Below are 27,349 nucleotides of genomic sequence, written 5' to 3' on the forward strand. Positions count from 1 at the left end.
GCAGACCACTTTCTGCGACTGAAACAGTGCTGACCTACAAGGCGTATGCATTTGAAGTAAAGTTTGTGTTTGCATTCCCAGTATCAACTACATTTTCCAGAGCTCCACCCTCGCCTGGGTTTGGAAAGATTTTTTTTTCCTTCTTTTTTTCTTTTTCTTTTTTTTTTAAATGTGCAGCTGCCCTGTAGCAGAGGGAGGAACAGCTGGCTGAGGGAAGAGCCAGCCCGGGGAGTCAGTCACATTCCTGGCTGGGATTCAATGACTGAACCAGACACAAACAAACAGAGAGGGCGAGAGAGAGAGAGAGGGAGGGAGGGAGAGAGAGAGAGAGAGAGAGAGCGACTCACACATTGAGTGAGTGGGGAGACAGCAGACTGAATGTACGCCAGACTGAGCAGACGAGGCATATTTCGGGCGCACATTAGGAGTGCGTAAAACCGCAGGAGCATAGAAACATAGTACCCGGTGATTGTATGTTGGATAATACGACTTTGGAGTCGCTTAGTTGTCGACTTTAATTGCGTGTGCTTACAGGAACTGCCCTATGATTTCAGCAGCTCTCAGTTTTCTGAATGGACGCGCTGGGAAGCTTCTCCGGTGACATGGAAGTGCGCGTTATTGAGCGTGTAGCCGGATGCTGAGGACGCCCGACCCGATAAGTCGATTTCAGCTCGCATTTTGAGTTTTGAACTCTCTTCTCTAACCGACAACATGGAGGGCACGAGCTTCCAGCCCCATCCTGGACTTCAGCAAACTCTGCAGCAGTTTAATCTGAGTTCCAGGCGCTCCCTCGGTGGACCGGCGGCGTTCTCCGCTCGATGGCACCAGGACTCACTCTTCGGGAAAGACGGCAAATCCGTCGAGATGATGCTCACCCTGCCGCCTCAGACACCTCCAGTGATGTCCGGTCCACTTTTCATCCCGTCCGACCGCTCCACCGAGAGGTGCGAGACGGTGCTGGAGCGGGAACCTATCTCCTGCTTCGTCGTCGGTGGTGAGAAACGACTGTGCCTACCGCAGATTCTCAACAGCGTTCTCAGAGATTTCTCCCTCCAGCAGATCAACTCGGTCTGCGACGATCTCCACATCTATTGCTCCAGGTGCACAGCGGACCAGCTAGAGATCCTCAAAGTGGTGGGTATCCTGCCCTTCTCGGCACCGTCCTGTGGGCTTATCACTCAGACGGATGCTGAACGGCTTTGCAACGCGCTCATCTATGGCGGTACTTACCCTCCTCATTGCAACAAGGAGTCGGGCTCTCTGGAGTTGGAGCGAACCGAGAAAAGCTTCAAAGTGTATCACGAATGTTTTGGCCGGTGTAAAGGCCTGTTTGTCCCGGAACTGTACACCTCTCCGGGTGCCGCCTGCATCCAGTGCATGGACTGCAGACTCATGTACCCACCTCACAAGTTTGTTGTCCACAGTCACAAGAGACTAGAGAACCGGACAGTCCACTGGGGCTTTGATTCTGCCAACTGGCGGGCTTATGTGCTCTTAGACCCGGACTACACCGGGAAAGAGGAGAAGAGTCACCTGGAGAAGCTGCTCAAAGAGTTAAAAGGAAAATTTGATCTGACGGGAAAACTGTCCAGTAAATCTTGCAGAGTAAGTCTGTTGATTTTTCCCCCTTTTTTTTGGTTTTACAACGATGCCTTTTAGTTTGAGGAATTTTGCAGTGAATTGTTTGTTTGTATCTGTCGATATCTGAACTACATCATCTGCACTGATTGGCATTAATCTGAGAAGACTTCCTTCTTATCAGGCCTGCCAAGTTTCCTTTGATTAACTGATTGATTGTATCTTTCACAAGTGTTACCAGCCTTATCAAACGCCCCAACAGAGTAAAAATGCTGATCAAATGTCACACAACACCTTTCTGTACCTGTCCCATCTCATTTAGAGGTTCACTCACTTCTTCTGCATGTGGAAAAAAGTGAGGCTAACAATCAGCTTAATGCTCCCGAGCATACATCCCATCACCTAAAACTCACCCACCCAACCCCCAGGGTTACCCAAGGGCAGCTGCATTATGATAAATTGAGTCTCCCTGATATATTTTATTAGTGTGTGAGAGAGAAGTGAGGGGGCAGGGTAGTGCATTATGGTGCCACAAGGTGGAGAAGGGGGGGATAAGAGTTTAAGGAGGTCTTGAATATGGAAATGTGTGTGTGAAAGAGTGAGAAGAGATTTGTGCTCATCAGGACAAGGATAAGAAATCTGAAAAGTGTGCGTGCATGTTTGTCTATGTGTGAGCGTCCCATTGTGGCTCCTTGCGTGGGTCAGAGATGTTTAGTATGGACAAAGGGCCAGGAGACGAGGTGGCTGTTCCTTCGTCACAGAGCAGCTGTTGTGTGGGACTCTGCTAATGAGTGGACATCTCTGTATGCATCACCATGGCGCTGCTCCAGTCTGAGCATGAGCCAAGAGATGTCTCACAGGGAAACCTCAGTACTTGTTTTAATGGGAATAGACGCTGGTTTATAGAAACATGAAACGAGGAGGTTGTGTTGAATTATGTTTTGAGGCTCTTCGCTGCTGATTTATGTCACGTTTCCACGAATTGGATGGCCTCTTGACGAAATCTCTCTGCAGTCGAGAAATATCTGTCTGTGGTATTTAAGTCTTGCACCTGCGATGTTTCAGCAGGCCTTGATGCATGACCTGTGAGTTATACATTTCCACAAAATGGTGATTCCTGCACTGTCAGTCTTTCAGAGAGTGTGGGAGAGATACAGAGGGCCTGCTCATCATGGATTGAAAGGGACGAAGGGGGCAGTGTTTGTTTGTTTGCTGTGGTTCACTGTCAGTTGTGTCCCAGTTAGCAGACAGGCCCCGTCCTCAGGGAGCTGCACACCAGCGCTCTCCTATACATCAGCCTGACAGGCCAAGCTGCTGAAAGGCTGGACTGAGGCTCACAGACTGTGTTTGGCTCAGCTTACCCATAAAATAAAAACACAATGTTATCGGTCTGTCTCAGCCTCCCTCTGATGTCAGGGTGTTTTATTAATAAGAGGCAGCCCCGAAGGTTAGCTCCTCTGCCTGTAACATCTGTCTAGACTCCCACCTCATGCACTGAACATGGTGGTTGCTGCAGACACCGCCAGGGGAAGGTACTCAGTTTACTGGACCGACTGAAATGTATTTATTTATTTAAATTCCAGTTTTTATTGATAACATGTGCGTGTACATGCAAGTATTCCCAGTCATATTCTAAATGGGGAAAGGGGGGGAAAAAAAAGTATTCTGCCCACAAAAAGCAGAAGCCGGATTGGCCGGGCCAGTCATTGTGTCTGTTTTGCATCAAATGCAGCATTTGGTCATTTAGCCCTATAATGTGCAGATGAGGGCAGATTGGAGAGAGCACGCCGCAGACTCTCTCATTCAGAAGATGCAGGCTGTGTGAGCCCGGCCTTGATATGTGTTGTCAAAGGGCCTTGACCTGTGACCTCGCTCCAAAGACACTGACCCAGCCTACCCCCATTCTTTTTACACCATCCAATCTCATGCCCTTGTGTCCAGTTCACTGGCCAGATGGCTTTCTGATAAAAGACGGAGGGATATTCACCTGGCAGACAAAAACATTTTTTCTCAGCCGCGGCTCAATTTCCGATCACCATATTGGAGCCGTTAGGTCAATTTTCATACGAATAATAATATTTATTACTCTAAATTTTATGGGAACCTGAATTTGAAGTCAGACACAAATTGCTTTCTTCATTGCGCTGAACTTTGCATGTAATAATTTAAATATGAACTTTTCTGATTAGCATGGAAATCTTCAAGAAAGAGGATTTCAACTGGAGGGGGAAAAACTTTTTGAATACTGTATATATTTAAAAAAGAAAAAAAAACAAGCTCTAAGCAGTACGCCCAATGCAATCAATCATTTGAATGAGTGGAGAGTAAAAGTAGACTCTGGAGAACTGTGTCGACCCTCCTTAATGGAATGGATATTAAAACCACCCAAGTGAGGCCAATTTATTCCATTTCTCAACCCATTGTTCTCCTCGCTCAATGCAATTAGTCTCAAACCTGGAGTAAACCAAAGTGTGTGCCCAAGGCTGAAGGGTTGCATGTTTTGATCATGAGCTGTTTTTAGAAGTGAATGAATAAATGAAAAAAAAAATCTCTCGACTGCCTTCATCACCCGGTAACCGTGCCTTTATCTGCACTTGTGTGTAGGTGTCTTTATGTAAAGCGGGTATAAAAGTGTGTTTGCATGTAAACAGGCGAGTGTAATGACTGGATCAGCTGTGCGAGCCAGATTAAAATGAGCTCACGGCCAGCTCATTTCCATTCCCATCTGTCTGCTGACCTCTGTAAAGCCCTGGATCCTGATGTGGTATAACTCTTTGGTCCTTGGTGGGCCTGTCTGACCCACTCATTAAAGACCCAACGCACCCGTATTACCGTCATGCTGTAAACACTGAGCAAATCGCATTTAATTCAGGTTTGGTAGCATATTTCTCAATCTCCCGGCGCATCAAAAACTGCAGTTTCAGTTGAACACATCATTCTTTTGAGTGCAGTCGCCTGAGTCCTGACACCCACGTAAACCCGCTCCACCCCCCCTCCTCCCTCTGCAGTAGACAACACTCCTGTGCTGGCCAGAGTGTTTTGGCCAAAGCGGGGACGGTGTGTCAAGGCAAAAGGGGTGTCAGGCGCTCCCAGGGGTTGTGGCCTCCATTCTAGCGGCGATGACCCCATGTTTAAAGAGTGTCAGCTGGGGTTCTGTCATGGGTAATGTGCGCTAAAGACCTGCCGCCTCCTTTGTTTGAGAGCCAGGCTTTCAGAGGCTGTGAAGTGCAGCAGTTTCTCTTTGTTACCGTGCTGTTTCTTTAGCCACTGTGTGGATAGGTCCGTAACCTCCAGCCTTTCCGAGGGTGGGAAATCCACGCTTGTGAGTTTGCTGTGTCACCGGTTTCCTAGTTATGTGCTCAAAGACAGAGTGGAGCCTTTGGTGGTGTCTGCATGTCTGATAGAGATAGGACTGGGCAATAATTCAGTGTTATCATTAATAGACTTTCAGTACAATCATATTGCTTTTTTGATATAATCATGTAATGATTTTATGGTCTTTTGAATTTGGCCTTATGGGTTATTTTAAGAAAATTAAATTGGAAGCAATTAATAGATTATTTTATATGACTACAAATATCTGACATAATTTTCTCTGTCTATACAAATATATACAACAATTAAAATGATTATTCTAGTTAAAAAGGTTATCTTTTTGTATTTTCAGCAGTCAGTGTGTTGAAAAGCTAAAAAAAAAAACATAACGTAACACTTTTGACTGATTTCTCCTGTGAAAATAACCACAAACAAACAAACAAACGAACAAAAGAAGCAATAAATAAATAAAATGGCATAAAATATGTCAGAAGTCAAATACTTTTAATCGAAGTTATTAATGCCAGCAGTGGTTTTAACATCATTGTGTTCAAACTACTTCAAGTGTCCGCAAGTAAAAGCAAATTCATTCTTTGCATTTAAATTAAAGTATTAGGAGCTGTGGGACAAGCACAAAGCCAGCGCCTTGGTTAAAGGTATAATACAAGGAGTATTAACCTCAGTCCATATTATATTACTATGCATCATGTGGTAAATTTTTAGCAGTGCATCATATTACTCAGCTGGTTTTTTAGTATGCAAAAGCTATTTTGAATGAGGTCAAGAAAATCTGGTGGGTTAATAAAAAAAAACAGCAGTATTTCCTTGGAAGTGTATCCTGGTATACTGTAAATACTTACATAAAGAACTTCATTTACAGTATTTTGTTTCTTGCATTCGCTGTTGTGTTTAGGCGCATAATGGATTCTTACAAAGTGCAATTGCAAGAATTGGAGTAGAAAATGGATAAATAAAATTCATTCATGCAACTTATCGAGGTAATTCAATTATTCAAAAGCCCTAAAACTAAACAAGAAATAATTTCTGGGATTTCAGACTCATAAGAGTGCCCGTTTCTTTTTCTGATCATTTCGTGTGGACGGGGTTTAGCTCGTTTCTGCTCTGAACCTCGATGACACTGCACAGTGCTAATGTGTGAAAGACTTCTTGTATAACTCATGGAGTGAGGGAGGAAGATGATTAGTGTTGATCAGTGATGATGAGATGAGGGAGGAGATGAGCACTGGCTGTGACTGCAGTCAACAAGCCAGTCAGTCAGTCAGTTGGTCCGTTAGTGGCAGAACAGATGCCTGTATTGAGTTAGTGTTATTCCACAATCATCATCAATTCCTCCTCGATCACCTCCTGATTTCCAGCTCTGTGATTAAGAGTCAGGCCCATCTGGTGCAGAGACAGGAAATCCTGGAGTCTGCATCTGCTGCTGGCTGAGCTAGTAAGCTGCTGCAGTCAAGGGGGTTTAGGCTCTTATAATCCTACATAACTACTGGAATGCCGAGACCATAGTGCACATCAAAATCATCGTTTTCTCTGGATGGCATTTGCAGAACGTGCAAAGGCTCCGCTGTGGACTTTCTTCTTCTTCTTCTCCCCACTCAAAGTATCCTCTCAATTTATAGCCTGTCCCAGTGGAATTTCGTAATTAGAGCATGAATTAGATATACTGCAGAGAGCACATTACATAGAGCAACCAACAGCGTAACTGCACATATAAAATTAAGTGCTCGCCTGGTGAGACATTAGAGGTCAAAAGACAAAAAAAGGCACGAAAATATTTATCCCTTTAAATGTTCTCTCGTCTCTCTATAATGACTTGCAGATCTAAGCTACAGAACTGTTAGACCACATTGGAGATGTGCTAATGGAGCTCCAGCCAGAGCAGAAGTAGGCCCTGCTGGTGCCATATGACAAATCGGCATGCTGCTCTCGCCTACAGTCCGCCCACCAAACACCTTCAAAGCTATCAGGAGGATTAGCTCACGCAGCTAAACCAAACAGACTGCTCAGTGTTCAGACAGCATTTGGTCCAAATCTTGTTTGTGCCTCCTGTTTTGGTGGCTAGCAGATCACAATCGGGGGGCTGCTGTTGGTTCAGTCATAACTGGGGCAGTGCTGAGGTGATGCACAGTGCCGTGGCTGCGGCAAAAAGAAGAATAAATGTTTTAGGGATTTGCACGACTACCTTGCTCTTTGGGATATGCATAATTTATTTTTGGATTAGGATGGTTTAGATTAACTTTGAGTTCTCTGCAAAGTTCAGAAGACTGTGTAGCCGAGGCGACTCAGACAGGCGCGAATGCACTTTTGTCCTTTTTTTGTGACATAAAAGCTCCATGTTCAGTTCTGGCGGGAGGGAAAAAAAGACTCTGGATCTGTTTTGTATATGTTTCTGCATGTGGGCAGGTGTGGAGAACAACATTTAGAGGCCTCTGTCAGACTCCACACACTGCCAGGAAGGACTCGTCCTCAGTCAGAGTCTGCGCCGTATGCTTGTGATTGGAGGGCGCCTGTGGTTGCTAAGCAGAGCTGCTCTTCCTGTGCTAAATAAGAACTTCATGCTCTCTGGCTGGTGGGCTCAAAAGTAGCACGCCAAAACACACACTCACGCAAACGCACGCGCGCGCGCACACACACACACACCTCTTACAGTCCAGAGACCTAACGCGTCTCCATTCACTGCCCATCCTCTTTCATTGTGACCTCCACACTGTGACTCGACAACTCTCTCCTCCTCCTCCTTCTGCCCTCATGCTTTCCTTCCTCCATCTCCTCCTCCTCCACTCCGCATCACACGCACTTCTCCCACAGGTCAGCACTGAGTAAACCTCCCCCCCTCCATCACTGAGACCTCCTCGACGGACACCACCTCTTTCTCTCTCCTCTGCCTCGCCACCATCACTCACCTCCTCAGTTTGACACCTCCTCAACCCTGTAGGATACACACGCACACACACATGCATTCACATGCACGTACTCACAAAGACACAGACACAGGCTCTCCTACACTGAGTTCTCCTACTGCACTCCCCCTCACACTGCATTATACTTAGATCTCCACCTCCACTGTAGTGAGCACATGCTGTATCGGTCTGTATTCAGACTGGCCTACATACAGTATGCCACACATGTATCACTGTGCTGTTCCTTTGGTACAAAAGCTGCTTGTCTCATTCGGATGGAGATGGATAGATGGATGGATGGATGGATAGATAGATAGATAGATAGGGAGTGAGTGCTACTTTGTCAGGATGACCTCATAACCATCCTCTAGGCTTTCAAGAGCCTGCTAAATGAACAAATGAGTGGGCTCTACATTTTTGTCTCTCTCCTGATGGGCTGTGTGCTATGAAAGATCTCTATCATGTTGTGTATCTGCTGGTAAAAGAGTACCATGTCTTCTTCCTGAGTAGATGCATGTACCATGCGGCTCTTAGGAGTTTTATTTCGCTTACTTTCATTTTTTTAGTTGGTTACAGCTTTTGGGTCATAGAAGCTCAATCATTTTGTGCAAGCCCCCGTAAGCTCTTCAGGCCAGCTCAACATGTTGTCTTGCAGAGACGAAGCAATGCAGCATTGTCAGCAGGCACCCGTATCAAATGAATTCAGCACAGCTGTCCTAGCAGACTCTATTGCAGTGAGGGAGGGTAGAGAAACGTTATTTATTCAGTATTAAACTCACCCCAGGCCCCGTCATGGCCACTCTTTGCCACAGTATCATTTGGTCAGGTGGACCTTTTCCCTCTTTGACCTTGCCGGTCTTGTTTATTACCTCGTTCAAAAGCAGAATGTACTGTAACTTTGCAAATGCATCCATCTCAAGAGCTGGCCACCTGCCCCGCTAGGTTCTCGCTGTCTGTTCTTTCTTTATTTTCAGCACACCAGTGTCTATATTTAAAAAGACAGGCGTAAAGATAGGCCACGGTTGCTCACACGCTGAGGTTACCTCCCCACACCCCCCACCTTTTTGCAGGTGTCTAATAGTTTCAAGATTGTCCCTGCGCTGCACTTGCCGTGCCGGCTGTCTAGGCAGGGCAGACTGCCTCCCTTGTGCTCGTAGCATTGACAAGCGTCTGGCTTTATTTCCAGCCAGTCGACGAGCTCAGACACAGGCAGCCATAGACTGAAATAGAGCAGGCCCACCCTTTATCCTATAATGAGGGGACTATTATAAGCCCAGTGTCTTAAGCTGTGTATAGCTGATGTCAAGGGAAGCACTAGTGCATACATCATGTTAAAAAACATCAAGCTGCTTTAAAGATTACCATCAAAACTAATCACCTCTCCTTTTGCCGTCAACAGCCTTAATCTGCAGCACAGGAGTATGTGTTTAAGTGCAAGGTCATGCCACCTCTCGTGAGCTGATGAGACTCTTTGCTTGAGACAAGAGTGAGAAAAAACCATAGGAAGACAGTTTTGAACTAAAAATACGACATTGAAACAAATCTATTTGGAAGAAAATCGGTTCACTTGTGACCTTGTACCAGTCGGCTGAAAGCAGCGATGACAGTCTGGTCGAGGCATCTGTCCCATATGGAATGTATGAATTATTCCAGGGGTAGCAGGGCATTGTTGGAGCACTCATCTTCACAAAGACGCCCATCTCTGAATGTCCATATTTAATTCACTCCTTTCAGCTGCTGAACTGTACAGGCTGCCGATATAATGAGTCCCTCCAAAGAGATTAGCCGCCCTGTCATCAATGCAACTCCCTAATTTCTCTGCCTGTGTTGTGGTGCAGGCTGCTCTAAATGGGATAAAGGGCCTTGGCCGGACACAGTGGGAGGAAGTGGCTTTTGTGTTGCAAGCAGGTGCAGTGGAATGACAGTTTGGTTTTTTGGATACGCACGTGTATGTTTCTCTGTGTGTATGTGCGTGCAGTTCTGTATCTGGCTAAGCTTGGAGGGTATGTGCTCCCTGAGTGCCTCTGAGATACACCAGGAACCTCTGGAGCTTGACTTGAACCCTCAATCACAGGGCTCTTCAGGGGTTTGCAGTAAATTCTTCAGGCGAATGGTTTTCTCTCCCCTTCCTCCTCCTCCTCCTTCCCCTCCTTTTTCTCTCTCTTTTTCTGCTCACATCTGGTGAACAGCACTAGCACCCCTGTCATCTTTTACTGCGTTGAGGTCATTTCCACCCTATCAGTAAAGTGGAAACACATGATGTGCAGGATTCGGCCTTAATGGGGTGGGGCTGGCATGGACCAGCACTGACACAGCTTTACAGCCAAGAACTGCCAAAAACGGCCTCTCTGTGGAATGCCTCCTACTTTCAAATTAAAACCATTTGGGGGTAAATAATATTAGAATACACAAACCTGTTAAAATAATCAATAAACACAAATAACCGCTGTAATTAGTAACTTTAAAAACACACACACACACACACATAGGATGTGCACATGTTTTCCAGAAATGCTGCAGTGAGGTGGAGCTTCGTCTGCAAGAACAGAGCTGAACAAGTAACTCATGACGCTTTGAAAGTGCAATAAAAAAAACTTACCAAGCATTGTTTAGACCTACACAATGATAAGTGCATAATGAGTACCAACTCCGGAAGACTCCTTTTGGAGTTTCTCTTCCTCTGTTCCGAGTTTTATTTTTGCTGTGAAATTCTTCCCTTCGTATAGGCTTTTTTTCTTTTTCTTTTTTCTTTTTAACCGCATTATTGAATCCAACTGGTGAGCCGGGTACAGACTTTGGCACATGCCGGATAAAGGGTGCATCCTCGAGTTTAATTGGGATTCTCCTCTAGCACTAATGTGGATTCCCTCTAGCCTGCTGCCGCTCCATTCTTCTTTAACATTTTTCACAGCACAGCCCGCGGTGTTTGTTATTCTTCGAGATGAGCTTGTGTCATTTGCGAAAACTCAGCTCTGCCTTCTGACACGTTTTGCTTGATTTCTCCACAGTGCATCATTAGCGTCGGACTCATCTCGCCACAGATTTGTTTTTAAGTTGGGCAGAAATGTTTGTTTCAAACCACGGACCAGTCTTTTTTTTTTTCTTTTTTTTTTAACCTGCTGATTTTAACTGTTAAAAACATTTTACAGTAATATGCCCAGATAATGTGCCGCTAAGGAATCTCAGTGGAATTAACAGTTTTAATGTAGTTTTACTGCCTCGCTACATGGATCTCAATGTGCCTCCAAGCAAATTCCAGTCACACTGTGGTTTCCATTTTGTGGTAGACAGAGCTGCAGTGTAAAAAGGGGTGGGCTACAGTCAGTCAGTTACTGCTGTCTGTGAGCAGACTACGGGCAGGCGGAGTGGCTGCTCAGAGCAGCTGCATGGATTTTTATTTCTGCTGTCCAACAGGACTCCATCACAGACTGCAGCAGCACTCATTATTGAGGGCACACACTCCTGTGCTGCATGCCTCTGTCCTCATTACCTCTGCAGCAGCTTAGCTCTTTGCCTTTGTTCTCTCTCTTGGCCTGAAACTGGAGAATATGGAAAGAAGTGCTGAGGCTGCAGTTAGCTGGGCTGCCCACAACTTCTGCCGCACAGGAGAAAACATAGCGCAGACAACCACCACCCCCCTAAGCCCTCTCGTCTACATATTTTCACAAAGCCATCGCACAAGGGATGCTCTAGTTTGATTTATCGCCCCGACTTGGATGTAGGCTGGTTGGATAAGAGGCTCGTTTCTTTGCCCTCGTTGCCCGTCTGTGTCTTGTTCGATTAAAATAGTTCACTCTTAGGTGTGTTTTGTGAGTTGGCCCACTGAACAAATGCCCTCAGGGCCATTCTGCTGTGTGAAAGGTCCCATAGACCTGCTGCTCAGAGGCATTAAATGGCAGCCGTGCAGAGTGGCTGGAGCGACAGTAAACTTTTATCACACTAATAACCCACAGACACAGCTAGCCTAATGGTTTTGCCAGCCATGGCAGGGGTTGCCTGCAGGTCAGGTTGAATTGCAGGACATAAATGGTAGGTTCCAACTGGTAGAACAAATAAAGGAAGAAGAATTAATAAAAAGGGGGGCGGGCATCCAAGCCATGCAAAGGGGTTAGAAAGCCGTTATTGGAAGGACAGATAATCACCTTAAATTATTTGCAATAATAGGATGCTTTTAATTTGACTGCTCTTTTATAGCAAAGTGATCTGCGGCCTTTTAACCCTCTTTCCCACCCCACTCGGTTAGCTCTCAAGCGCTGGATTCACTCCGAGTGCTCAAAGGACACAAGTCCTACACGAGTGACAAGTGCGTGAAAAGATCTGCGTTTGCCCAGCGCTCGGTGAAAACATCGTTCCGAGAAGTATCCGTGTGTGAGAGAGGGTGGGGGGGAGCATTTGTTAATGGAGTTCGAATCTAAACTTTTCCTCAGATTCCTCTCTGCCTCTGGCTGAGGTGGACGGGTGTTGAGAGTGTTTGTTTTAGGTGAAGTCAGTGCTGGAACAGAATGTTGTGAACCGCAGGCCAGACTGTGGTTCTGCGGTTCAGCTCCGACCTGAATGCAGACGGCTCTGTTTGTTTTGCTTCCACGTTTCTCAGGGAGAATTTTAGACGCTGCCAAAGTCCTGCGCTCACACCCAAGACACGCAAATAAAAGTCCTTCACAGGGGGAAAAAGAAAAAAAAAAGTACCTGGGTGTAGTCTCTCCATCTGGACTTTACCACCTCCCCTGGTGGAAGGGTACAGTTCCATACATATCTCAGCTTGTAAAAGGGCTCTTTGGGAGATGAGATGGCATTGGATTGCGTCGGTGGCAGGATGTTTGTGTGTTGTCTTCCAAGTCTTTTCATAAATAGCAGTTGTTATGTTACCGAGGTCAACTGGTTTTACTAGACTAGAGAGGCAAGTCCAGAGGCAAGGAGGCCTCCCCACCATCTGGCAGCCATAAAAGGGGGGAGCAGAAGGTTTTTAGTGGGGCTTTATGGGATGGTGGGTTGAGACATTCAGGGGAGGAGAGACATGAGTGGATGGTGGACTCTGGTTGCCCTCGAGCTGCAAAGCTTCCCCTGCAGTCTGAATGACAGGTCAGAAGTTCATTGCCTCTTTCTCATCTCGCATCTGCCTGGTAAGGTGGAGGAGGTGAGGAGTTCGAGGGCAAAGGAGAGGACGTCACCATGAAGTTGCTATTGCTGCTGTGAATAGAGATGTATTCTGGGCGAGACATCTGCGTTTTGTTTTATGGGCCCGCTGTATTTTTAAAAGTGTTTCAGGAGACTATAGTCAGCCGGTCTGTTAGCTTGTTATGCTACACAGAGGACGAGACCGAAGTCCTACAGATGGTGCAGGATTATGTGGCTGCGTAAACACGGGTGATTCAATGACATGGTGTTGTTTGGGTATGCGTCACCCTCTCAAAGCACCCTGCTCGCCACAGAGTAACGAACAGTAAGTTGTTTTGGACAACTGCAGATCCAGGGTCTCTCTCTCTCTCTCTCTCCCTCTCTCTCCTTTTGTCCAGAAACTGCTTCACAGTCAGGTTTTGTCTTCATTTTACCTTAAGTGGCAATGACAACTTTGTTAAGTCTTGAAAATAGTCAAGTTCAAGGAGAGCAGGATTCTCATGGAGACTTCAGGGATGAAGACACTCCAGAGACTCTCAGTTGTGATTTCTTTCCCAGTTTTTAAGAGCCTGAGCTGGAGCTGTCTGGTCCATCTGAAGCTGGATTCCCAGCCTTATAGGTTTTCCAGAACGGGGTTATCATTGCAGAGGACTGTGCAGCTTTGCTGACTCTGGCACTGATACCTCCCATAGAGACTTCATTTGTTGTTATGCTGCAGCTGAGATGTGTTAACCCTTTAGCCCCTTTAGGATATTTAGCTAATGGAGGGATATGCCACTCTGTTATTACTTATGCTAACCTTGTGCAACCCTTCCATGTCACAACGTGCACACACGTTTGCGTAATATGAACGCTCTAATTAAAAGACAGAGTAAAAGTCAATTTGCTTATAATATAAATTATTTATACTGACCTCTTTCTCTCACCAGTCTGCCGCTGGGGTTTTAGACCCTCTGCTGCTTCATGCAGTCTGTATACGAAGACAAGAAAAGTGCTGACGGCGAAAGAATGAGAGCGTGTTTGGCAGGAACGCCCTTGTAGGTTTCTGTGTCACTCAGCTCTATTAAATTTTTAATCGTTTCCTTGCCGTGGTATAACGCTCAACAAGGCTCTGCTCACACAGTGTTTATGCTCTGTTCAATTCATAAAATAGGGGGAAAAGAAAGTAAAAAGTGGGATTTTAATTTTATTAAGATTTTGAAAAAAAAGAAGACTGTGACACTGTTAAGTTAAAATATTGCTTTCTCACTTATTCCCGACTAAACGCAGAAGTAGACGCTGAACTAAAGCTGCTTTTAAGGGCTGCACTCACCACGAGATTAATCAATTAGTGGGTCGATAGAAGATGCGTTGCCAACTATTAATCCAAATATAAATTCAGGTTATTTTTTTCAAGCACACATGGACACTTAATAACATCGATTTGATTAATCAGTTATCCAGACAAAAAGTCAAACTGCTGATGAATCCGTGGCTTGTTGGAGTCGCCTCTGTGCCCTTTGAGGCAGACACCACAGTAGTAGTCATAATGATAATAACAATAATAATAGCTGCAATTTATAAAGCTCCACCCTCCGTGGTGTTACTGTCATTCCAAAGTCCTCATTATTAGATTTATTGAAGTGTCTCCAAGAATTATCATGACAATGATCTTAAATATAGTCTCGATGCCAACATCATTGATTGCACTTGCCAAACTTTAAAGAAAGCATCAAAGGCACCTTCAAAGGCAGGCGCAGTCAAAGAATCCAGCCACAGATTCGCGGAGAGCCTCTCAGCATACTTTGGCCTATTTATCGGCTCGCATTTTGCGTCACGCGAGCGTCTCGAGCATTAGGAAAAGGAGTGAAATAAAGCACCGGCTCTTGATTGAGAGGCTGGAAATGAGGGACTCTGCTCTTTCTTTAGTGGTTCCGTCCACTGCAGTGATTCAGGGGATAAAAATGTGGCCTGTGTCTCTTTAAGAGCGCTGGCCTGTCTGCAGAATGCATCAGTCCTGTGGAGCAGACACAGGCCAGCAGGAGGAGGGGGGTAAAGGGAGGAGCGTGGGGCTATATGGAGGGAGGTATGAGGACAGGAGGGAACAGCCGCAGTCTGGGCTTCCAGCCTCCTGGCTAGACTGCTGAAAGTTATTATTGAGTTCCTGTGTAGGGCCTCCCCTCCCTGTGGCATACTCCTCTGTGTTCACTACAAGGTAAACGGCGAGTATGGGAGAACCAAACAGAAAAGTTGGCAGCCTCCCATGCCCCTTTGCAATGACCTTATATGCAACAAATAAAGGATAATTTTGTTTGATTTGGAGTTTTTGCAAGGGTGAAACCTCTGAAAGACTCGCAAGACTTGAGAGAAACCACACATGCGCGTAGCCTCGCAGCTGCCTGACAGCAGCTGAAACTGTGGCCTAGCTCACGGTTGTCTTGAGTTACAGTTTAGCAGACATGTCCTGTTTTCTTAGGAATGGCCTTAACCAGTCAAGACATGAAGGTTGACGGCTCACCAATGAGAAAGCAGGGCGACTAAATCCTCGTCTGGCGTGCTAAATGATGAGTATGATTCAAGGACAGATGGTGGGAGGACATCGTCTCCTTCGAGTAACTTTGTCTTTAGAGTAGACGAGGCATAATTCTCTGGAAAACGATGTGGTTGCATAAAGCTTGAGAAAGGGACCGACTGCTTTCACAGCGTCGTTTTCGCAGGACTGTTTGCAGTGCTGCAGTACGTCGCGACTCAGAGATTTGCTGTCTGAGGAAAGGCCATGCAGATTACATACTTACATACATCATGCCCTCCGCTGAGGCCTGTGTCTGCCTGCAACACTAATCCCTTGCTTGCCTCCCCTTTAGCGGCTACATTAGGGCCACAGAGCGCCTGCGTCCTTCCAACTCAGCCCACCAAGAGAGAGAGAGACAGACTTTTACGTAATGCTCTGTTTGGTGCATTTGTTCCGAACCTGCTGCTGCTTTAAAGCAGAGCTCCTGCAGGTTAACCCAGCTGCTGCCTTTCCCACTTGTCATGGCTCCGGTCCACAAAAAGCCTGAACCCATGCAGCACCTGAGGCTCGTCGGGAGCCCTCGAGACTACTTCCCCGCACATATCTTCTGCAGCTTATGTCACATGTTCGCCCTGATTAATCCCAGCATGTGCCTTCATTCATGGTCAGTGCGATCATTTGGCCTCTGCTTTAAAGCTGTCCCAGGCAGGGTTTTGCAGGAAAGCTGGGCGAGGGGGGGAAAACCCTGGCGCTGAAATGGGTATTTTGTGGAGTTCTGTTTGTTGAGTCAGAGCTTATGGGCTCTACTGTTATGTGGTTGCCATGGAGAAAAACACAGGCTCTTGTGCAATAAAATCATCCAGGAAAAGACATTTCCAAGAATTTTTTAGAGTGAAGAAACAGACGGCAAATCGCAGAATTCATGAGGTGCTGCGGTCCACCACCCAGCCCCTTCAGTCCTCCATTTTAGAGCGCTCATATTCATTTTATAGAAGCGGCTCGGCTCGAGCCCTCTCACCTAATTACTTCTGTAAGCAGATATGTTTTCCTATGAATGGAGGAGGGACACAAAACCAGTGTTTAAGGATGGAATGTGTGATCTTAGGAACGGATGTTGTGGGTGTTTTATCCCCTATTTCCCTTACAGACAATTCCTCTAACAAGTGGAAACAAGTGAAATGCTATTTGATCTCTGTCAAATATTACTGTATACACACACTCACTGTGAGGTCGTCGTACATTTGAGCCAGATTGTTAGTCTGCCAGCGAGAGGAGAACATTTTCAAACGCCGTAACTCGTAATATTGTTTTGAAAATAGGTTGACAGTTAATTAGTTGAACAAGTAGAAAACTTAGCGGCTTTCTTGTTTTTTGGGGGGTTTTTTCCCATCTGGAGTCGTTCTCTTCAGTTACGTCAGTGCTCCTTATTGCTCGTTAATGTGAGTTCTTTTATTATTATTTTTTTCCCTCACCATTTCCCGTCTATTTAAATGGGCCCATTAGCACATTTCAAATCGTGCAGCTTTCTGGTTGCGTTTCTTTTGCATCTGGGAAAATGTCTACTATGCAGCGCTGCAGTCACAAATGATACAATGTTACAGGCTTGGAGGCTAAATTTCAAGTTCAAAGATAATTAAAAAGAATGCCTTTAAAATTCCCATCAGGTGTCTTTTTAATAGTGTTTCATTGTTTAAATAGAAACGCCATTGGTGGAACAAAGATTAGCTCTTCTAAGCTGGTGACCAGGAAGGCTGCATTTCAGCTAAATGACCAAGAATGGCATCTATAAATTTCAGCAGGATTTATTACTTCGGTTCAACCAATTAGCTTCTGAGCATTTTCTCAGGATGTATACTGTGTTGGTGAAATTACATCTCATGGGACCCTGGGTGAGCAGTGACCCTAACTTCACCTCGCCCTCTCACAACTTTTATGGCCTCCTCCCCCAAATCCCTTCTGCCCCCCACCCCACCCCCTTCCGTCCCCTCACACCTCTTAACCTCTGGTATTCATCCCATTTTCATCTTTCCAAATAAACCTGCCACCTGCCCTCCTCTCTGCTGCCTGATCAGGGGGGCATGTGCTCATGTGGTCATGTGGCTCGTGTTACCGTGAAGGCACGGCGCCGCAAGCCGCTCCTCAGCTGACCAGCGAGCTGCTTTAAAATTTTGAAAAATGACCAGCCCCTCAGTGGCTCATTGGTTACACTGGGTTTTTATGATCAGCTTGCACTTTAAATTAGCTGCGGGTAACTGTGCCATAAGTTAGTCTTTCTCAGATATTCAGTGATTTCCACAGCGAAGAGCCTGGTGAACGGGCTGAATGAAGATGAATGTATGACCGCTGCAATTTTAACCCAGGGTTTGAGTCAGATCTGTGATAACCACCAAGCTCGGGAGACCCTCGAAAGTCTTCCTAAAGATTCAATTGAACTCTTAATAATTAATTAAATATCTTCTTAAGCTAAGGTAAGTTTCCTGGGCAGTTGGGCATTTCAGTAAGGAAAGGTGTTATGTTTTGACCAGGTAAGACGGTCAATGGGAACAAAGTGCAATACAAGTGATTCGATTTCATTAAATATATTAATGATATCGAGACTGCTGGGAAAAATGGAAATGCACAATTCTGGCTAAAAGTTGCATTATAGAAGGTAGGGATGGCAATCCAATGTTGGTTTATGAAGAACTGCAAGAGAACATCCAAGGAAGTTGTGATATTATTGTGTGAAATAAATAACTGGCAACCCAAGTCAGTAATGAAAACGGTGGGAAGATACCAAAGTTTAATGAGAATAGCTGATTGATTAACGGGTATGGCTGTAGTGGGAAAGGGCACTGATGGTAGTAAGAGAAACGATGTGTGCCCTTAGGCCAGAATAGCAGAGGAGAGGATGCTCGCTGGATGCTGAAACAGAATAAACTGAAGAATAAATAATTGAAATATCTCGCATAATAAGTAGCAAGTGAGGCGAAGCAGCCTGAATCGGTATGGAAACCACGTGCCTGGATTTGAAATTGGATGTTGCACAACATGAGACTAATCTGGATGAAAGTACAAGCACATGGCACCAAGTCAGATCTTTACAGATGTTATCTCCTTTCAAAATCGGACTGGAAGATAATAAAATATACTGACAAGAATGAACCGCTGCAAACCTGGCAACCCATTGCCATTTAAAACCTGTATGAGGACCTCAAGATTTACTATGTATGTTTTTTTTCATAATTGATATTTACAGCCCTGTTGTAGTTTAATAAAACGTAGAAATGGTGACTATAAATCCCATTTGACATCTGTGTATGTTAAATTCAGACGTAATTTTCATTTTTTCCATTTACATCCATATGTAAGCAGCGGTCCTTCAATTTGGAGGCCTGGCTCTTCCTCACAGTCTCTGGCCTGTGAGGGAGGTGCAGTGGAGTCTTCCAGTACCAGGTACTGGGAGTGATATAATGGTCTGTGTATTTGGAGCCGTTTGTGTTTGGGTTGCAGAGAGGTTATCCGGTGACATGTTAATCGTCAATCTGCCTTCTTTGCCGTGGCATTAGTATTAATCTGCAGGATTAAAACTCAGCCAGTCAGACACTGGACTCACAGTCTTTACTGTAGAGCTTCGCTAACAGCGAGAGAGCTGTGCACACATCCCTGGGTACAGGCTGGGATGTGCTTATCGGCATTTACAGTTGGAATACATCAGTCCTCTGATTAGATGATGTTTGTTAACACATCGGAGTGTTTTGGAAGTAACAGAGTCAGTTTTTATCAGAGATTTTCACTCGTGTCTTTCATCGCTCAACAGTCACAAATCAACAGATTTTCCACTGCCCCCCCCCCCCGTTTTTTTTATTCCCACATAGTGTAAACAACTATTTTCTTCATTCAGTCTGAACGTATTTTCATAAAGAGACAATTTAACAACTGTAAACATATAAGGGTCAGTTTATCCAGCATGGTAGGTACTTTCCAGCCAGCATAAACCATTTTGTCTTTCTTGTTTTTGACAAGAAAATGAGCACATTGAGACCCTGATGACTGAAAGATGCTCACGGCCTGTTTTGAAAGAACCCAACAGAGAGGCCATAATATACAGCTGAACTGCATGCGATGTACCTCTTTTATGGAGTAAAAGATATGATATTCTGACCTCTGCTGCTCCGAGCAATTTTTTTTATTGCTGGAAAGCCTCCATAAATGAAGCCTACTGATACACCTACAGATTTTTTTTTTTTTTTAGTTGCTCTATCACCAAATTAATGTCTACACCATTCCTTGCCGTTATTAAATAAGCTGTTTTTTAATTCTAAATTTTTATTTTTTTGCAGTTTTTTTATGAGATATTTCAGATTATTTTCAACAATTCCAGCTTTTGTGGTTAGAAATCACCTCCTTATTCTTTTAAGACAACAAATCTGCCGGCGCTGATGTTCAACATCAGGGCTGCTCAGCTAACGCCAGGTTGAACATGTCGTCGGTAAGTAAGAGGTGTAAATGTTGGCAATATTTGCAGAAGTCTTTTATCTTTGAGAATATCACTAAGCATCTTAAATGAATCGCAGTCGTGCTTCAAACTGTGACGTAAAATCGAGGTTATAGATCACTTAAAAACACACAAGTGCACCACTGCTGGAGAATCAGATGAGGGTCAGTGTAATGCCAAGGGATTAAGCTTGCATGGCAATGCCGGTGCTGGCACTGCCGTACGACAGAGATCAGGTTCTGTGAAGGCACGCACACACGTCTGATACTCGGGATACGGCGACGCTAACGCAGTGAAATTCTCTGCAACACTGGTGCATTAAATGACGTAATTATGAAATATATTGATTCGTTTGTGGCGTTAGAATAACAGTGAAAGGGCTAGAATTTCTCCTTTTAGGTGTTGGAAGTACTTTGGAGCACATGGCTGTCTGGTAACCATTTTGGTTGGCCGGACAAAAGCTTTCTCACAGCTTTCCCTTCAATTCCAGAGCACTTAGACAATCTAAATCTGGGGTGATGCTTATAAAACTGCCTGGTTGCAGATCTTTTTTTTTAAAAATGACAAAGTATTTGCTTTAAGCTTTAAGTACCATTCAAGTCCACCCATATGTGGTGAGTATTGCCCATAGACCCCTTTTTATTTCTATGTGTGATGCTCTCAAAAGTTGTGTGAAATATTTGATGTTGATTTGACGCATTCTGGTTATCAAATAATTTTCCGTTTACATAGAGTGAGTCATTGCTCCTTCTCCCTCCCTCTGTCTTTCTCGTTAACCTTCATCCCCTCAGGCCTTCTGGTCCGGACTGCAGCTGCTCTTACATTATTATAAGTGTGCTAAATGTTAATAGAAGCATAAAGGCTTTGTGTGTGTGCATACGTGTGGTATGTCCCAGTGAGATCGTGGCAGAGAGTGGGTGTTTCTTTGCCCGCGCTGGTTTGTAGATACTGCCTCGCGTCTTGCTTCAGATCTGGTCTGATTTCTAACTCGCTTATTCCAAGAGTACAGCAGGGGGGCTCAGACAACTATCTGCTGAATTTGGCACTATGTGTGTCTAGAAATACACCAGTCACAGAGCACGTTTCATTTCCTAAGATAACTTTGACTCACAACCATACCGAACATGCTCGCGCTAATAAAATATAATCTGCAGCGCTATCTGCTTCACGTCTTTTAGTCTCGGGTTTCCATATCTGTTGAAATAACTTATGGGTGCTTCCTAGTGTGAGGTCATCCTCTGAGGCAGAGTGATTTGGGCACCGCTGTCGACACCGCTGTAAGAAAGGCCGGCGGGCAAGTCCCCGTTGTTATGGTTGCCATGTTTGGACCTGACTAGGAATTCACATTCAGTAGTACAGTAATCTTTCTTTGTGTTTGCTCTCACCACCGAGATGATCTTTTCATGCGCACACAAGCAGTTCGCTTCATTCAGGAACAAGTTTTTTCACGATGAGGACAGTAAAAATGAAACTTGTCATTAAAAGATTAGAGAGTTTATTGTGCCTTAATATTTTTTCATCCGCATTTGCATGTGATGTATGATGGCATTGAAAGAGGCGAATTAAACCCAACAGAATACATGTGCAATCTTTACTATCAAAATCTCTGTCCATGCCCGACTCTTAAAACTCTTAAAAGTGATGTAGGACTTTTTCTATCAACCCCCTCCCCGAGTAGGACACGATACCTATCAAAGGAAGCAAAAGCGCCATCCTTTTACTGCTTTTGGTTGTGCAATTGAGGCTTGAATTTTCTGGGAGACTTTCCACCCTGTGGTTGACAGAACCACCCCCTGACAGAGCTGCAGTAACCAGTCCTTTTCTGCATTTTAACCCTTTATTTGACAGCAGTGGACAGCGACTGCAAAAGAGTAGAAAGATAATGACAGGGACCCTAACTGCTTGGCTATTCATATGATCCCATAGGGAACCACTAAATGCTGAAAATGTTATTATTCTACAGGCATGGCATTGTGACGTATGTGCAGAAATGTAAAAGCAATAAACATGTGTATTTGCACTGTCAAAACAAGAAAAGATGACATTTGCATGTAAGGATACAAGCAACATTGTCATTACACAGCAAGTCTGGATTTGCCCATTGTAGCATTGCTTAATATGCAAAATAGTACAGAGATACTTTTATCATTATTTTGTTCATTTTTTTTTTCTCTTGTGGCCACATAAAATCAAATTTGCACTTATTGCAACTTCAAAGTCAAGCATTTTGCCACCAAACTGTAATCAGTACAACATCCTGTTCTATTTTCAGTAAAGTAAAACTTAAAGACTGGGTCTTGAAATATTGTGACGTTGTCAGGAATAATAAGTGAATGATAATATTGCACTGTTTTGCTCCTCTATATGTGTCAGGCTGTGTGCATCTGATGAGATTTTCCACCTTTAGGAACACCAGCTTGTCCTGCATCTTCCTCAGACCTCATCAAGTCTCAATCCCAAAGACAATTAGGACAATCCAATAAGCTCCGCTGTAATGCCGTCCTTATGCCTGGCCCTGTGGCTGTCTCTGTGTGGCTACGCTGCCATGGCTCAGTTCAGCCACGTAAACAAAATATTCTCAAGCAGAGACACAGCAAATTGATAAATTAAGCTAAGCTTTAGAGAGGGGAAATGAGAGCTCCCCCGGTATCTGTGTGGAATATGGGATGAAGTTTCAGGGATATTCTGGGCAGACACCAATAATACTTCCCCAGCTGTTACAGTGACCACAGGGCTTTATATAAATCAAGGGACTGTCGTACAATTTATGCAGCGAGAGCCGAATAGAGCGCTCAAGGCATCCCTGTGACCGTCCACACCAAACCATAGGGATCAGATTACCAAAACTAGTATTCCTTCACTTCCAACTAAGGCTATTACCCATGTGAGCCATGCCAGTTGGTGTGCCCTTGAGTGAGACAGCGCCCCAGTAAGCACATGTCGATCTGGGGATTACATTCAGGGGTTTAGGAGGGGAAAGGAGGCCGTAATCTGAAACTGTTGTGTCTTGTTGCTGTGCACTTTTCTTAATGCCATGCTATCATGCAGCATACGTTGGTGTTGTATGACTGGGGCCCTGCAGGAAGTTCAGCTATTTTGGTCTTACCATATGAGTATTGCCTCATGTTTTGTTTCTTGATAATTTCATTGCAGTTTTTTTTAGTAGCACAACAGATGCTAGGGGTTTCAGTTTTACCCTTTCAGCAGATCCAACAGGCTTATTAGCTGTTAGCTTTTTGGGACATTTTGCAGTCATTTGTTTTGTTGCTCAGAGATTAGATTATTCGTGCCATTTTTATTCTTTTTTTAAATCTAGCCACTATGCTTACGAGCTCCCAAACACTCACCAAATCACATGATATAGATATATTAATTGTTTATCTTAGTTTTGTTGTATAGAGGCAGGCTAGCAGTTTTCTATTCTTCCCAGTCTTTATGCTAAGCTAAGCTAAGCTAAGCTACCTAGAAGCTGGCTCTAACGCTAACATATTTCCTTGACAGATAAATAAGAGAAAGAGATGATAATCTTCTTGTCGTGCATCATTCCTAAAGCTACAGAAACAATCTGTTCTCACCTAATCTTTTTTTATAGACAGAGAAACATGCAAAGGAACAGGTTTCAGAAATGGCATGAGCACTTGCACTTGGACCCTTGCCACTTGCATATTATAATTTTGGTTTAACCACCACATCACCGGTTTAGATGATCTCGCTAAAACCCTGTGTCTTTTCACCCTGCCTGATTGGTCGTGTGCGCATTTTTGCTAACGTTAGAAATGACAAAGTTAGAATAATGGCAACAACCAGAAATAGTTTCAAACTTCAAGAGTTAGGGTCATACATTTTTACACACACTCCAATCAGCTACCTCTTCCCTCTTCATCCACCCACTTTCCTGCCTGCTACGCATCCATTCATGCTTTCATTGATCCTCTCACATCCCCCTCCATTCTCACTTCCTCCTCTGGCGTCTCTCTCTAATGGCAGATGAAGCGTGCGTCGAGAAAATAGCCCCTGTGAAAACTGTTCACCGCCTCTCTGTGGACGCAGTCCTTTTCCAGTGCTGGTATACTGCTATGGAGAAACTAAGGGATTAAACTTTAATCTCCATCATCTGCAGTATGATGCTTGCTGACGTCGACCGACCAAGTTAACCATGTTAAGATTAGGCTTTTCCCCCTCGTGCTGAACAGCAGTCCCATATCACCAGTCACTGAACAAATATTGTTGATTACATCCATGTTCAAGTGAAAGAAACGGCTCAATCAAAATTACGCTCCAGTTGGCGTGATGTCGAGAAATCATGATTCACGCAGGTCGAGCGCTGCGCTCTTTGAACAGATATTGATATGTTGTGTGTGTTTGCCACGCTGGGATAAGATTGTGGGGTGGAAAAAAGAGAGGAAAAAAACCTGGAGCTTATCCTTGTATTGCTGCGCCATTATGTAGCACTAATTAAAAAATAAAACATGCCTGCTCTTGCCCTTCTGCTATTAGACCCTGTTTAGCCTACAGGTTTGCTTTGAACCGCTCCCTCATTACAGCGCCTCAAAGAAATATCATACAATAGTGAGTTGAAAAGGGCAATGCTTGAATGGAGTCTGAAAGGGGAGGCTGTACTTGGCCTTCAAGTATACATTCCTTCAGCTCAGTGCTTCCTCTGTGGTCCCCCCTCTTCTGGCCCACCTCCCCCCTCCCACTCAATTCTCAGTTCCCACAGGGGACGCAGCCAAAGCAAACTCCTCAGAGGAAGTCTCCCTCTCCTTCCAGTGTGAGAGAAATGGGGATGGATGTCCTATCCGGGCCTGCGAGGCAATAGGATGTATAAGGGGGGGTGTTTTGACTCCATGACCATGCTATGTCTATGATGTGGTGATGAGTAAAGCCCGTGCGGCTGCTCTCCTGTGAGGTCAGTGTCATATTTAGCCAGTAGGTCCCTTGTGGTGTCTGGGAGTGTCTGTTTTCTGGCTCTATTATGTCTAGTGCTCGTAGCCTTCCTGGAGCTGCAAACCTCAGGGTAGAAATAGTACCAGACAGGCAGACATCCTTTGTCAGGAAAACAACAGTCACGGCAGTAATTACAGAGTCTTATTACACCAGGGCAGCAGTTCTTAGAACACCACCAGCCTTGAGTCAGGCAGGTGAGGGGTCGAGTCACCACTGCTAAACACAGTCAGGAGGTTAGTCTAGGTTAAAAGAATTACCTTACAGTAGCAAATCCAACCAGCGGGCTTGTAAATGGGTGTGTGTGTGTGTGTGTGTACCGTGGTGACTGGTTAGACGGGTACAGACATTTGTAAGGCAGGCAGACTCGAGGGGAGTGCCCAGACAAACATGTCATGTACACCTCATAAAGCTTACAAATGTAGGCACAAATCAAACCAGGAAGGCAAGAAAATGTCAGAGTCACAGATTCCAGCCATAATTTCCTCACGTCGTCATTTAATTATCTTTATATTGAAAATTTAGTCTATTTAACACTCAAAAGGTCAAAGTTCCACTCAATCTACAGCAATTATAAAGGGATAGAAGCAGAGATCAAAGGCTTAAACAACCTAAATGATTTACTAGAACAATTGAGAACTACTCACTTGTGACGGTAAGCAGTTTCCTAATAGGTGAAACGCTTTCCTATCAGTAATTAACCCAATTCAAACGTGGTATCTATAGTTCAGGTATGCAGTGCCAGACCTGACTTAACACCTCCACCCCTAACCACACTGTATCACACACACTCACTCCATACCCTCCCACATGCACATATGCGTGTCTACACCCGCAGCCACCCACTTCCCCACATGTCCCAACACCCACTCATAGCAGTGTGAGCACACACACGCGCGCGCGCGCGCACACGCTCGCTCACGCAGAGTCTGGCTTCGTGCTGCAAATCTGTGAGACGTGATTCATTACCGGCTGGGCTTCCTACTAAATGAAGTTTATTGTTAATATCCATCTCCAGGTGATCACAGCAATTGGCGATTAAAGGTTGCACAACTACACCAAAGGGAGTGTTTTCTCATTGAGGATTTTAAGGTAAACAGAGTAATCATTTGTCTCGAATCGCACGCGCAGACAAGGAGATGGGAGTGTTTGCCATTCCTGGAGGCAGGATGTCATAGTAGTGAGTAAGAGAACGACCCGGCAGGTCTGTGCTGGCCTCTGTGCCTGCCTAGGTAAACATATCCTCTGTCTGACAAGTGCAGACCTGGTTGAGGATATTCGCTATCACAGCACATGGATCTGCAACTTGCCACACACACGCATACGACATAGAAAAAGGGGGGAAAAAGCTTGTGAGATTCAGTGTTTTGTGGCACTTAACAAGGCAGATGCTTCTTCCCTCCTCGGGTTTTCAGCTCGCCCTCAAACAGCACATGACTCGGCAGCTCTGTGTTAAAGTGCAGCCGTTTTAGAACACTTCTACTCGATCGCCTGTCAGATCTGAGTGCAATTACTTTAATTTGTCTTCCTCTCTGTCTGCCTCTGTCTCTGGATTGCAATATTTCTGTGGTTCGAGGAGTCGATCTTCTCCACCTGACGGCGCCTCTCCTGCCTGGCAGGGAGCAATGTAGCCTTACTGGCTGCCAGCCAGACCAGCTTGAGTGTCTGCTAAGCTCAAAGCCCTGCTCTAACACACACGCACACACACAAACATGCAGACATGCCAGGCTCTGTTGCTGAACGCTTGCACAGATGCATCGTCTATCCTCCTCGCCTCTCAGAGACTTCTCTGCAATATTTTCTCATTCTGTGACCTTCTGCTCTTTTACTGTAAAACATCTCTACATGTGCTGACAAATCCACGAGTTGCTCATGAATAATGCCATTTACAGTCATACTGTAGCATTTTTAGAAATTGTGTGGTTTTTTTCAACTGTCTATGATGCGCCGTATCTCCGCCTGGATCGTGATGATTAATCGTTTACTCCCCTTTTCTCCCTTGTCAGTCTCCCAGCCCCATCCGAGCCAAGAGGTCCAAATTCGACAAATTGCAGTCAGCTGACAAAGACAGGAAACCCGACTGGCTCCAGTCACTGTCAAAGTCTGCACACAAGGTTTGTACGCTATACGTCTGCGTTACTTATGTGTAACTTGAAAGATTAAAGCTCAAAGGAGAGACGTTAAAGCATGGCCTCTCTTCATCTGGCTTCTTTAAATAGAGAGGGGCCTTTGAATGTACTCGTCATGGCTGATTCAATGTTCTTGTGGCAGTTTTCTGAGTTTATCCAAGCTTGTTGTGTTGTTGTGTTGCTTCAGGATCTGAAACAGGTCCAACTAAAACAGAGGCCCTCTGCTTTCCGCCCCTGGTCTCCTAAGCCAGCAGAAAAAGTGAAACCGGCCGCCAAGAATGAGGTGGAGAGGTGAGCCTTCCAAACAAAAGATGTCACAGTTTTGGTTTTAAATACAACGTATCTCTTTAATCAAGCCTTTTTTTTTTAGCATTTAAATGCT

At 44.8% G+C, this 27,349-nt stretch overlaps 1 protein-coding gene across 1 annotated transcript in view; it reads left to right on the forward strand.

The window, feature by feature from the left end:
- The first annotated feature begins 173 nt into the window (after window positions 1-173).
- skib (v-ski avian sarcoma viral oncogene homolog b) overlaps window positions 174-27,349 on the forward strand; it is a 30,770-nt gene continuing 3,594 nt past the window's right edge. Inside the window, exons 1-3 of the mRNA XM_031757549.2 lie at window positions 174-1,605; window positions 26,845-26,952; window positions 27,155-27,258. Coding sequence (XP_031613409.1) covers window positions 712-1,605; window positions 26,845-26,952; window positions 27,155-27,258 — 1,106 coding nt within the window. The 5' untranslated portion in view covers window positions 174-711. The remainder of the gene's footprint in view (window positions 1,606-26,844; window positions 26,953-27,154; window positions 27,259-27,349) is intronic.

Source organism: Oreochromis aureus, linkage group 5 (genome assembly GCF_013358895.1).
Source record: "Oreochromis aureus strain Israel breed Guangdong linkage group 5, ZZ_aureus, whole genome shotgun sequence".
In the NCBI taxonomy this organism is placed as follows: Eukaryota; Metazoa; Chordata; class Actinopteri; order Cichliformes; family Cichlidae; genus Oreochromis; species Oreochromis aureus.